Below are 13,423 nucleotides of genomic sequence, written 5' to 3'. Positions count from 1 at the left end.
TCTGCAAGGACCATTGCAAGATACTCTGGACAATTTGTCTACTTGGGCTTTAAAGCTGGGTATCGAATTCTCTCCGGAGAAAACTGAGCTGATTGTCTTTTCTAGGAAGCATACGCCAGCAAAATTAAAGCTTCATCTTAGGGGTAAGAAAATCTCTCAAGGCATTTCACATAAATACTTAGGGGTCTGGTTCGACTCGAAAGGCACCTGGGGAATGCACATTAGACATCTGTATCAGAAATGCCAACAAAGAATCAACTTCATGCGGACAGTTACCGGTACGTGGTGGGGAGCCCACCCGGAAGATCTGATAAAGCTATATCGTACAACGATCTTGTCGGTTATCGAATACGGTAGTTTTTGTTTTCAAGCCGCCGCGAAAACTCATATATTGAAGCTCGAACGCATTCAATATCGTTGCCTCCGCATCGCGCTAGGCTGTATGAACTCGACTCATACAATGAGTTTAGAGGTACTCGCGGGAGTACTTCCTTTATCAGATCGCATCGCGGAAATATCGTTCAGATTCCTCATTCGGTGTGAGGTTTTAAATCCATTGGTAATTGAGAATTTTGAGAAGCTAATCGAACGAAACTTCCAATCAAAATTTATGACACTGTACTACTGGTACATGAGCCTGGAGATTGGCCCTTCTTCGAATGTTCCCCATCATGGTTGCTTCTTAGACTCCTCCAGTTCTTCTGTAGCTTTTGATCTGACCATGAGAGAAGAGATCCATGGAATTCCAGATCCTCTCCGAATGGAGTGTATACCACCAATTTTCACAAGTAAATACAGCCATGTCAGTTGCGTCAAAAAGTTTTTCACCGACGGGTCAAAAATAAATGAATCCACTGGATTTGGTGTCTTCAACGAATTGCATAGCGCCGCTCGAAAACTTCAAAATCCTTGTTCCGTATATGTTGCAGAATTAGCAGCTATACACTACGCATTGGAGCGAATTGCCTCTCTTCCCTCTGATCAATACTTCATTTTTACGGATAGTCTCAGCTCAATAGAGGCTATACGTTCAATGAGGCCGGTACAGCACTCACCGTATTTCCTGAGCGAAATACGATCCATATTGAGTGCTCTATCGAATCGCTTTTATACTATCACTTTGATATGGGTCCCTTCACATTGCTCGATCCCGGGTAATGAGAGAGCGGACTCACTTGCCAAGGTGGGCGCTATGGAAGGTGATATATACGAGCGTCAAATCACCTTTAACGAATTTTTTTCAATTTCTCGTCAACAAGCCTTGCTCAGTTGGCAACGAAAATGGGATGAAGGAGATTTGGGTAGGTGGTTACATTCCATTCTCCCGCAGGTCTCGAAAAGACCTTGGTTCAAGGGGTTGGACCTTAGCCGAGACTTTATTAAGGTAATGTGTCGTCTAATGTCCAACCACTACTCATTAAACGCGCATTCATATCGAGTAGGACTCGCAGACAGCAATCGATGCGGTTGTGGGGCAGGCTATCAGGACATCAATCACGTTGTCTGGAACTGCCCCGAATACGGTATTGCCAGGTCCGATTTATATGCATCCCTCCGGGCCCGAGGGAAACCAGAAAATGAGGACATTAGAGATGTGTTGGGAAAGCTTGATATTGACTACATGGCCCTTGTTCACAATTTTTTGAAGCGCATCAACGTCATTGTTTGATTCCCTCTCCCCCCATTCGTAGGGCCATGTCCACCTTTGTATTCTCCCACTCCGCTCGGTAGAAACGTTTTGCTTGTATAATTGCAGTTTGTCCCTGTTCTGAACCACACCAATCATCATGGGAAGACTGCATCAACGCTACCTACGGACACCAATATAATCCCAAGCCCCAATCCCATCCAATTATTTTTTTGTATGTACTCCTTAACCTCGACCAAGCCGCGAGTTTTTCGGCTCCCCAAAACTAACATAAGAACATAAGAAGCAAAAGATGAAATTGTAATAAAATTTCAATTGACTTTCGGCTCCGTTATGCCTTCGAGCGCTTGAGCCTTCAAATAAAAAAAAAAAAAAAAAAAAACCACTGTGACGTGGTGCCATTTACGCAGGCAATTAAAACAAACTCCGGCGGCTCGGATCTTTTCGTTTTTCTGCGAAAGGTTCAAGTTGCTGAGTGCACTACACTGTATGCTCCGATGCGCACCGCTACAAATCTCGCTCACTTGGGACTCAGTGGTAGCGGCTGCTACCTGCGGAAGGTTAATCGGAGGTTGTTTAATTGGCTCCAGCTTCACTGTGGTTTACTGTATGGAAAACTGCGTCGCAATTTTCTAGAATTTGACACCTGGATTTCATAAAATCAATGTATTGCTGGTACTTTGGAAGTTCGCCTTTTTTTGGGTTCCTTCCTAGTTGACTTTTGAAATGCTGAGATGATCAAGTACATTATGATGTGTAATGGCTAGCTGCAGGTAAAGAAGGCTCTCAACATGGCAAGCAGTTTTGTTGAGTAGTGCTCGAAGCTCTTTATATGATTCCGAAGCCATCTTCTTCAAGGACAGTAACCCACGGATGTGAGTTTCAAAGATGACTCGTTGATTCTTATAGCGGTCAGTCAAAATGTCCCAAGCGTGATCGTAATCACCCTTCCTCAGAACTTTGGTATCCAATATACCAGCAGCATCGCCTATGAGCGCCTTATCGAGGTGATAGAGTTTGATAGCATCACTATCCCCCGAGTTGGTCAGCAGATCTTGGAAAATTACTTACTTACTTATGGATCATGTACACCTCCGGTGGTGCAAAGGGCAGACTTGAAAGATCTCCATCCTGAGCGTTGCCCGGCTATCGCTTTAACCTGTTGCCAGGTTAGATTTCGGTCGACTTCTTTTATTTCTTTATTGAGGCTTCGCCGCCATGAGCCTCTGGGTCTGCCTCTGCTGCGATGTCCCGCTGGGTTCCAGTCTAATGCTTGTTTACAGATTTCGTTTCCGCCCCTACGTAGAGTGTGGCCGACCCATTAGATTATTATTGATGCTTTCGAGTGGCTAACGTTACTTGTAATTACATGAAACGCGATTCTTGGTGGAACTTTTGAAATCTGTGCGAGAGGTATCACAAGTTTTGCATTTTTATGCACTCGAAGCATCACTACTGATACTTATGAGAATCTGTAGATGAAATAAACAGTTTTTTACATTTAATATTTTTGCTGGATAGTAATGGAAAGTTAAGAAATTGATATCTGTGATGGTAATCAGATCGTTTTTGTTTTGTTTTGCAAATCTGTTTAAATTGTTGAAAAATTAAATTCAATTAATTATCTTAAAGTTAAATCGTCTAGCTCAAACCTTTGTAGGGGTATGTGGCGGGACCATCATCATCATCATCATCATCATCATCAGCCCCACTTCCGATCCCGAATTTCTGTTGCTATCGGCCTCTGGTGACAACGACGATGCTGCTCGTTGTTTGAGATCCAGTTGTGAGGCCACCAGGCCCGAATTATATACCGCAGGCATCTATTAATGAACACCTGCAGCCGTTGAGTGTTTTCCACTGATACACACCATGTTTTGCTAGCGTATAACAGCACAGATTTCACGTTAGAGTTAGAGATCTTGGAAAATGGCCTTGAATTTTGGCCAAGCTGAATAACTTCCGTCAAACGTCGGGATAGGCACCTTTAGCGGTTGTTGTTGGATGGCCACTTGAGGAGCAGCACGAGTGGATGCAGATATTTGATCATCAGCAGCTTTCGCTGCCAAGCGTCAGCTCTTCAATAAAGTTAGGCACGTCATAATGCAGATCCTCGTAATCTGCATATTCGTGTTCCTGATCCTTCATCGCTCCATCCGACACTATCGGTAGGGCTTTAAAAAACACGAAAATTTAACAAACCCACTAAAACCTTACGTTTCATGACAATTTTATTTTTCGTTGTGATTTTACTGTTTTGTTAATTAGTTATTATTGTCATTATTGTAGTGACCAAAGTGTATGTAATTAAGAGTGGCGAGAGTTCAACTCAATGGACGCAGTGGTCCTACGCCCCAACAAAAAAAAAGAGTGGCGACATATTCCGCATTTGACAGGTCTCCTGCTCGTTGGGAACGCGATTTTGCATGGGAATGACAGATGAATTTTGTTCCAATTCTGACAGTGTCGCCACTCTTAATTACATACACTCTGGTAGTGACCATACTAGTTTTAAATCATCATTTGGATTACGAACAATCTGTTGATAAGAAAATTATTTTGAGCTTTTTAGTGGAATGTCTTCACTTGTCATAAGACGAGTTAGTACAATCCCATTGAATTCCACCACTTAATTGTATCTTGACAGATACGTATTTCGACCTCAAATGTAAGGCCGTCTTCAGTGTCTCGTACTTGACTAGTCGAGTCAAGTACGAGACACTGAAGACGGCCTTACATTTGAGGTCGAAATACGTATCTGTCAAGATACAATTAAGTGGTGGAATTCAATGGGATTGTACTAACTCGTCTTATGACAAGTGAATCTGTTGATGTACACCATAAATAAACAAATGAACAAATAAACCTATTTATTGTTTATCTGCCAAATACAATTTAAAACCGGCTTGCTGCTGTGCCACTTTCACGCGATAGAATTCGTGTAGTTCATGGTAATGTTCGGCTTCTGAAGGACAAATTGCAAATATTTCTAATGGAATGTACACACGGTTAATCTGTTTGACCAACATTAACTCCACCTCTCGTTTATTCAAACATCCATCAAGTTTTACCAACAGCGGCACGAACATTCAATTTGTTCGACCAACAATATCATACACGAACGACCCAAGCGCCAACTTGAGCACCAACCATCAAAAAATATATGGGGGTTTGTACAACTTCACTACAAATGCTCAAACATGTTCGGCGAACCTTGACTCCACCCCCGACAACTCAAACAAAAATCAAACCGTTTTAATTTCTTCCAACCGAGCCGCCAACTGTCAAATGATTGTTCGAAGAACTTCACACACGTTCAAACAAAGCAGCAATCAAAGCGTTTTCTTGGGCGAGAGTCAATGTTCGTCAAACTGCTTGACTGGTGTGTACGCTGCATAACTGAATAGCTCATACCGTCTTAGCGGAAATCAGTTCGCGTATCAGGAGGGAAAATCCTCAGTAACAACGCTTCACAAGCTAGTTACAAAGTTGGAAAGGTCTTTTGAAGCAAAAGAAATCTCACTTGCAGCGTTCCTTGACATTGAAGGAGCATTTGATAACACATCTCACAGTTCAATGAAGGATGCTATGTTGAAACGAGGTTTCGATGTATGCATTGTTGATTGGATTGGCGAGATGTTATCAAAAAGAGAAATATCAGCCAACCTTGGAAGCTCATCAATTAGTGTAAGAGCAGTAAAAGGGTGTCCCCAAGAAGGCGTACTATCACCTCTATTGTGGTCTTTAATCGTTGATGATCTTCTCAAACAACTGGAGGCTCGTGGCTTCGAAGTAGTTGGCTTCGCGGATGATATAGTTATATTGGAGAGAGGAAAATATGACTGTGTTATTTCTAACCGAATGCAAATTGCCCTAAATTTCCCCACACTATGGTGTGAAAAAGAAGGATTAAACAAAAAACCTTCAAAGGCCACATTGGTGGCGTTTACAAGGAGAAGAAATTATTCTTTTCCTACTTTAAAATTGAAAGGAGCAGATTTGAAACTTTCAAACTCAGTTAAGCATCTTGGAGTTAGACTTGACAGTAAGCTGAATTGGAACTTACATCTTGAGGAAGCATTGAGTAAGACTACAAATGCTTTATGGATAAGTAAGGCGACATTCGGTAAAAAGTGGGGACTGAAGCCAAAAATGATTCAATGGATTTATACGGCGATTGTGAAACCCAGAATCTCATATGCCGCATTAATATGGTGGCCAAAAACAAAATAAAGGGTGGTTCAGAAAAAGTTGGAAAAACTTCAAAGATTGGCTACTCTTTCAATAACTGGTGCAATGAGAAGCACGCCCAATAAAGCGCTAGACGCTTTGCTCCACGTGCTACCATTGGATCAATTTATTCAGTTAGAAGCAGAGAAGAGTGCTTTGAAGATCAAAAGAGATTCAAACCTCTTCGAAGGTGACCAAAAAGGACATCTTAGTATTCTAAACAAAATAAATATCAACTCACTTATCACAAACAATGATGACTGGATGAGGAGAAGATACAACTTTTGTCGTTGTTTTGATGTAATTAATCTTGAGCGAAATACATGGGCAAACGGTGGACCAAATCTTCGCTCAGGATCAATTGTATTTTACACCGATGGTTCAAAGCTGAACAATCAAGTTGGGGCAGGCGTGACTGGTCCAGGGATAAATATTTCGATTCCCATGGGCAAATGGCCAACTGTTTTCCAAGCTGAAGTTCAGGCTATTCTTGAATGCTCTAAATTATGCTTACGCAGAAATTATAGGCATTCAAATATTTGCATAATGTCTGACAGTCAAGCAGCATTGAATGCTTTGAAATCAGCAATATGTAGATCTAAACTCGTTTGGGAATGTGTGCAGTCACTCCAAACCTTGGGTAGTCGTAACAAAGTAAACCTGTATTGGGTTCCTGGTCATTGTGGCATTGAAGGCAATGAACAAGCTGATATGCTGGCCAGACTTGGTTCATCTCGACAATTCATAAGTCCCGAACCATTTTGTGGTGTATCTGCGTGTTCTCTTCGAATGGAACTCAAATCTTGGGAACATTCTAAAATAGAGGACATTTGGAAAAACACATTGATTGCGAGGCAGTCTAAACGTTTCATCACACCAAACGTATCTATCACTCGCAAAATTTTAGATCTTTCAAAAAAAGATCTTAACACATACACAGGCCTTATAACAGGCCATTGCCCGAGCCGATATCACTTGAAGCTGTTTGGGAAACTTCAAGATGATGTATGTCGTTTTTGCTGCATACATGTAGAAGACTCGGAACATCTGTTATGCCATTGTCCGGCAATTTTTAGAAAAAGATTACAGTTCTTCAACAAGGGGCTGATAGAACCCTCAGAAGTTTGGAGAACAAGTCCCAATATAGTAGTACGATTCATTAGAACCATAATACCGCATTGGGATAACGCTGGTAGTCAAGGTAATGCAATTGCTCTAAATAGTAATGATGCGTCAACTTGTCAAAGCTAGATCAAATGGGGCATATATCACAATAGATCTAACAAATGGTCGCAGTGATTAAAAGACCCAACAAGGAAAAAAAACCGTCTTTTAAATATTTCGTCGCATTGAATTCATTTGAATTACTAGAATGAAATTATACCAAAATAAACTAGATTAAGGAATTTGGAGGAAATATTAATTGAATGACAAGTAATTAATCATTTACTAAGGCGAGCAGCAATGTTGGAAGCATTTCTTAATTCTGTGAAATGTTTTCAACAATAGTGATTATTTGCAAACTAGGACAATGTGCCTGATCTGATCGAATAAACGAAATAAAAAAGCGACTTTTTTCACCATTCTACATAAATCTTTTGGAAAAATATATAAAGCTCTTTTAGTGGAATGTATTCAACCGTCTAAGACGAATTAAGTACTCTCCATTTAATTCCACTATTTAATTTTCGATATCTTTTCAGATACGTATTTCGACCACAACTGTGTGGTCGTCTTCAGTGTCTCGTACAAGTCGAGTCAAGTACGAGACACTGAAGACGATCACACAGTTGTGATCGAAATACGTATCTGAAAAGATATCAAAAATTAAAAAGTGGAATTAAATGGAGAGTACTTAATTCGTCTTAGACGGAAAAATCTTTTACCTACTAATATTCCCCTTTCATTGCTTCATATCTTTCTTCCCCGCAGTGGTATTCGTGGGGTCCATCGCACATGAGCTGTCGCCTGTGTCAGATTTGTTGGAACTATTGGAAGCGTTACGGAGGCCTTAAAGTAGCATCCCGGTTAGCGGATAGTGGTGATATAGTGGACGCGTCAACAACTGGCGGAGGACCTGCCACCGGAGCGACACTCAGTGGCGGTGGAACTGCCGTGTCACTGAAAAAGCAACGAGTAAGTGGGGAGTTGGCAACGGGCCCTGGTAGCGCTGGAAGTGATATCGACGATGATCTGACCATTGTGGCTAGTAGTGGACCGATCGGGAGTTTAGAAAGTAGCGGGCTTAGTAACCATAGGCCGCATAGGTAAGTCGGATAATTTAACGATTATTTTTTGTGTTGTTATATCGAGATTTCGTTCCGTATCGTAGTCCATCGTTCAAATGCTCCATCGTCAATTGTGGTAAGGAATTCAAACTAAAGGCACAACTGGCTCGACACTACGCTCAGGCACACGGAATTCAGATTCGATCGGGTTCCCCCAGGCCTATCATGAAAACTCGGACAGCATTCTATCTATTCACCAATTTGACGACACGGTTATCGAGGCGACTATGTAGACAAATCGTCCGATCGAAAAAAGCCGCCCGTCAACCATCGTACTCGATCAACACCACTGCCGTGAAACAGGAATGTAAGTTTTGCTTTAAAATCGTGTTTGTACATTACAATAATCAATTAATCATTCCGGATATTATTTTCATTCAGTCACCATCGCTGAGTCTGGAAAAAGTATAGCGGACATCCGGAGGTTGCTCACCTATAAGAAGCGAGATCGAGGAAGTGTGACGCATATAGCAAACCGTCTCGGTAATCCTGGGCCTACGGTTGGCGACTGGCTCATACTAACCCCCAAGGACAAAATGCCAAAACCGGAGGTGGTTGCTTTTCCAAAACCACCGAAGGCTCCCGATGGAAGTTTAATCTACGATCGGATACCAAATAAAGTTGAGGCTGAACCGAAACCATTAAATGCGGCGGCAGCGACTGCTGCGGCCGTGGCCAGTTCCCTGCCCGGTGTAACGGTTAATGCAATTGGGGGACCTGGCTTAGGTGGAAGTGGAGGTGGAGTGGGATCGAATGCCGTACCTCCAGCAATACCGAGCCTGGGGAGCACGGCTGGCGTGACAGCAGGACGCACAACTCCAAATGCGGCTACTACTGGCCCTGGCCTGGTTGCAAGCAGCCCCATCACCCCCACCCAACCTGCATCACTGAAGCGGCGGAATTATGAAGACGCCAATGGAATCGATGGTAAGGATGAATGTTGAACTCTATAAAGTAGAGTATTCTTACTAAAAATCACTTTCAGGTCCTGTAGCGCCTCCAACGAAACGACCGAACAAGGATCCGATGCCGTCTCATCGACCCACGCCTGAGCAGTATGCAGCCATGTTGGCCGCAGCAAAGGCAGCAGGGCAACCTCTACCGCGACATCATGTGAGTTGTTTATTAATCTTATCAGATTTTTGTTTGGTTCGGTTTTTTGATGGATTTACTAAATAGACATTATTGAATTTTAGATGAATGGTAAACCAAAAATAGCACAACTGGCCCGGACTGGATCCGGGCGAAAGCAAGTTATCAGTTGGATGGATGCTCCTGACGACGTGTACTATCGATCAACCGAAGCTAGCAGGTAAATGGACTGAAAGTTATGAAAGATCGTGGTAGACAAAGATTCAAATTTGAAGTGAAGATCTAAGACTTGTACCGGCATCGGGTGCGGAAATGGGTCTGGGGGTGAGAATGGGTCATCGCTCTCACCGGCAGTCCGGAGGTCGTAAAGCAAAATCGTTCAAAGAGGTCTCTTATAGTTATATTTTAGTCTTCTTGCCCTCTTAACCCATTCTAACTCCCGACGACGGTACACAACTTCTTGGTTCAAAATCCCGAAAACTGACTCGCCTAACATTATCGATTACAACTTGAGTATGATAGTTGAAATGTTTGTCAAAGCCAATTCGTTTTTATTTATTCTGCACTTACCGTGACCTGCCCTAATTCCGCGCATCGCCTAATACCGTGGTTTTCATAAAAAATCAGAACCTGGCTATCATAGACATCACATTATTTGGTGAAATGTTCAAACATAATATGTTTGAACATTTCACCAAATAATACGATGTCCATGATAGCCAGGTTCTGATTTTTGATGGAAACCACGGTGTTAGGCGATGCGCGGAATTAGGGCAGGTCATGGTATAAGAATATGGCTACTAACAACTACATTTTTTTCTTCAGAAAAACCCGCCGTAAAATACCGATCGTCGAACTGCGACGTTCGGCGCGAAAGCCCTGGCGTCATCTGGTGCCTAAGTATGCGGCGATCATTGCCACCCTGTTGCCGCCGGTTGCACCAGTGACAGCGGCAGCTGCGGCCGTCGCGGCTGCAGCCGCTGGCATTCCTCAGCTACCCGCAACGCTTCCACCTCAACTGACTGCGCAATTGACCGCCACGGGCCAACTTCCGCATTCAGCGGCCGTTGCGGCGGCCAACCTTAATCTCAACTCAACGAACATGGCCTCCCTGGCCAGTGTTCACCCGCTAGCGGCCCAGCTGGTTTCGGGCAGCAACAACACCGGCAGCACAAACAACAATAGCAGTAGTAGCAATAATAAAGCAAATAGTGATCTACAGGTTGTAATCCTAGACTGACCCGAACCTCGGAAATATCCGCAACAGAATCAACAAATACATCCGGCGGTGGTGTCGCATCTACCGCCACTACTTCAACAGCAGCAGCCACAGCAACATCCGCAACCGCCACATCCATACACGATGGAAGCACTGCTCAATTAAATCGTAAAAACACTGAAACAAAAACACACATACATTAAAACAGTTAGCTTGCTCTAATGAAAGAAAGGAATCGTTTTCGTTTTTTCTTTTCGATTTTATCTTAATTTTAGGACGCGAGGCTGTTGAGCAAACAAGTCTCAAAAAACTATTTAACATAATATTGAACTGTAAACTATTGAAGCTCTGTGAGACAACAAAAACCGTAGTAGAAAAAAGGATGGGAAAACTAAAAAATGGTGACAATGCTAGAGCATTGTGTAAGAAAGAGTGAAAAAAGAGGATAGAAAACTATAACAGTAAGAAAGTGTGCATGTTTTGTGTTGCATGCGTTGAAATAAATATTAATAAAAAAAACATGTGAAAAATAGTATGAAAACGCCTGCTCCACTTCGTGAGCAGAACTGTGGAATGTGAGTTTGAATATATTTTTTGTAAAAATTAATTGAACAAATATCGCTCCCTCTTAATTAAGAGTAACTTCTTAAAATAAATTGTAAAACGAAAAAAAATAAACTCAAACAAAAAATATTAAATAAAAGTGTGTGACGAGAAAACACAGCAGAAACTGATAATAAAAGCTAAATTCAATTTACTAAAAAAAAATTAGAAGAAATACAAACACTGAAGCGAAAATGAAACAAACCAGACAGAACAAAGGCAAGAACGAGAAAGAAAAGCAACACAACTGCTGTGAGAAAGAAGGAATATCATTGATTTTTTCACCTCTCTTGGAAATAAAAAAAAACAAATGAATCCTCTCTTCAAAATATACAAGCAACTATTGAAAAACAAATACGAGCGATTGTTGTATTATTCGTAACTGCAGTGATATATCATAGCTTTGGGTTTACAAACAGGAATTCTTGGGTGCTTGCTCAAATTGTCATTAATTTCTGTCTGTATTCTATTTTGTGATTGATATAGGAAGTTTCCAACAGCAAGCAAAAACAAATCGCAACCCCAGTGTATGTTAGGGTGCCAATGAAAATAGACTTTTCGAATTTCAAAAACGGGTAGCGCTTGAAAGTTCCATCTCCTTGAAAAAAGTTCCCGTGCAAAATTTTAGCTTAATCGGACTTCGTTAACTGTTTGACCAACGCGGTCAAAGTTTGACTATTTTGATTTACGAAAATATTTCCATGAGGAGGGCGGGAGTTGGGGGTGTGTTCGGGAAAATTTCTGTTTTTGACGCCAAATGTTTTAGGAATGCATGAAACGTCGAAATGCATGTCGAAAGCCACTTTCAAATCCATGTATGCAGCATCAACCTGCTAACCTAAGTCCATGCTCCGCAAGCAATTCCTCCTGCTTGTATCAAACTGTATCAAATTCGTGGATTATAGGCGAAGGCAAACTTAACGACAAAGTTAGGGCGGGGTGGTTACCGTCAAGATCAGCCAACGATTCAAGCGGCAAGGAAACAGTTGAGCTCGGCAAAGCGTAGTCGTTCACAAATACGAGATCCAGTAAGCGATCGTTGCATATCAAGTTGGTATTAATTTGGGGGCTGGGCTTAACAGGCTGTGGGCTTGTGCGATAGCATTGGATCGATGAAAAGTGTACCATTATTGGGAAAGCACCCATGAAAACCGCTTGATTGTAGTCACTGAACAGAAGAGAAGGAGACTGGAAATCTATTCGAGATGAGATAGATCTCAACGATTTAATGTGCGAGTTGATTTGGAGTAGGATGTAAGAAAATTTATCTGGAGAGTCAAATAAGCTCTTACACAATTTATTATCTACGACTTAAAGCAAATGAAAAATATTATTATTCTAAATAATGGCTTTACTCATGTAACAGGAAGTTGTTCATATTTAAACATGATGAAATTATGTCCGGTACTTGGGGACACTTTTTTAAACCATTACATTTTTCACCAAAATTCATCATCAAAATATATCGTCGAAAAGATTGTATGTCATACCCCAGAAACCCATTGCCCAGAAAGTGATTCCCCAGAAATTAATTCCCCTGAATGCACTACTCCTCAGAAAACCATTCCCCAGAATACCACAATCCCCAGAAAGACATTCCCCAGAATGCCCCTATCCCCCGAAAGACATTTCCCAGAATGCCTCCATCCCCCGAAAGACATTCCCCAGAATGTCCTAATCCCCAGAATACTATACCCCAGAATGCACCATTTCCTAGCTTAGACTAAATACTTCGTAATTGCTTCATCCCGGGCAAATGCGTACTTTTGAAGAATGAGTCATCTACTCTTTTGCTTCATCCCGGGCAAATGCGTACTTTTAAAAAAGGAGTCATTTACTCTTCTGCCTTTTTTCCTGGCAAATGCATACTTTTGAAGAAGTAGTTATCTACTCGTTTGCCTTTTTCCGGGCAAAGGCATACTTTTAAAGAAGAAATCATCTGCTCTTTTGCATTATCCCGGGCAAATGCGTACTTTTAAAGAAGGAGTCATCTCCTTTTTTGCATTATCCCGGGCAAATGCGTACTTTAAAACAATGAGTGATTTCTCGCTTAACTTTTCAAAAGGGCCTAAGTAACATTTTTTTCATGAATTTATTTGAATAGCGCAATCAACAGAACAACATAAAAGCTTTTGATTTCAGTACTCAAATTAATTCATAAAAAAAAGTTACTTAGGTCCTTTTGAAAAATTAGGCGAGATTTACTCTTTTAGCTTTTCCGGGCAAATGCATACTTTTGAAGAAGTAGTTATCTACTCGTTTGCCTTTTTCCGGGCAAACGCATACTTTTAAAGAAGGAGTCATCTACTCTTTTGTATTCTTCCAGGTAAATACATACTTCTA

At 41.6% G+C, this 13,423-nt stretch overlaps 1 protein-coding gene across 5 annotated transcripts in view; it reads left to right on the top strand.

Annotated features, from left to right (window-relative positions):
* LOC134227052 (metastasis-associated protein MTA1) overlaps window positions 1-11,435 on the top strand; it is a 245,591-nt gene extending 234,156 nt beyond the window's left edge. For all 5 annotated transcript variants that reach the window (XM_062708294.1, XM_062708284.1, XM_062708266.1 and 2 more), the window contains exons 9-14: window positions 7,811-8,145; window positions 8,211-8,473; window positions 8,548-9,093; window positions 9,152-9,279; window positions 9,363-9,478; window positions 10,084-11,435. In XM_062708294.1, coding sequence (XP_062564278.1) covers window positions 7,811-8,145; window positions 8,211-8,473; window positions 8,548-9,093; window positions 9,152-9,279; window positions 9,363-9,478; window positions 10,084-10,498 — 1,803 coding nt within the window. In that variant the 3' untranslated portion in view covers window positions 10,499-11,435. The remainder of the gene's footprint in view (window positions 1-7,810; window positions 8,146-8,210; window positions 8,474-8,547; window positions 9,094-9,151; window positions 9,280-9,362; window positions 9,479-10,083) is intronic.
* The last annotated feature ends 1,988 nt before the right edge of the window (window positions 11,436-13,423 follow it).

The sequence above is a fragment of the Armigeres subalbatus genome, chromosome 1 (genome assembly GCF_024139115.2).
Source record: "Armigeres subalbatus isolate Guangzhou_Male chromosome 1, GZ_Asu_2, whole genome shotgun sequence".
In the NCBI taxonomy this organism is placed as follows: Eukaryota; Metazoa; Arthropoda; class Insecta; order Diptera; family Culicidae; genus Armigeres; species Armigeres subalbatus.
This window is presented reverse-complemented; position numbering and strand designations above follow the sequence as displayed.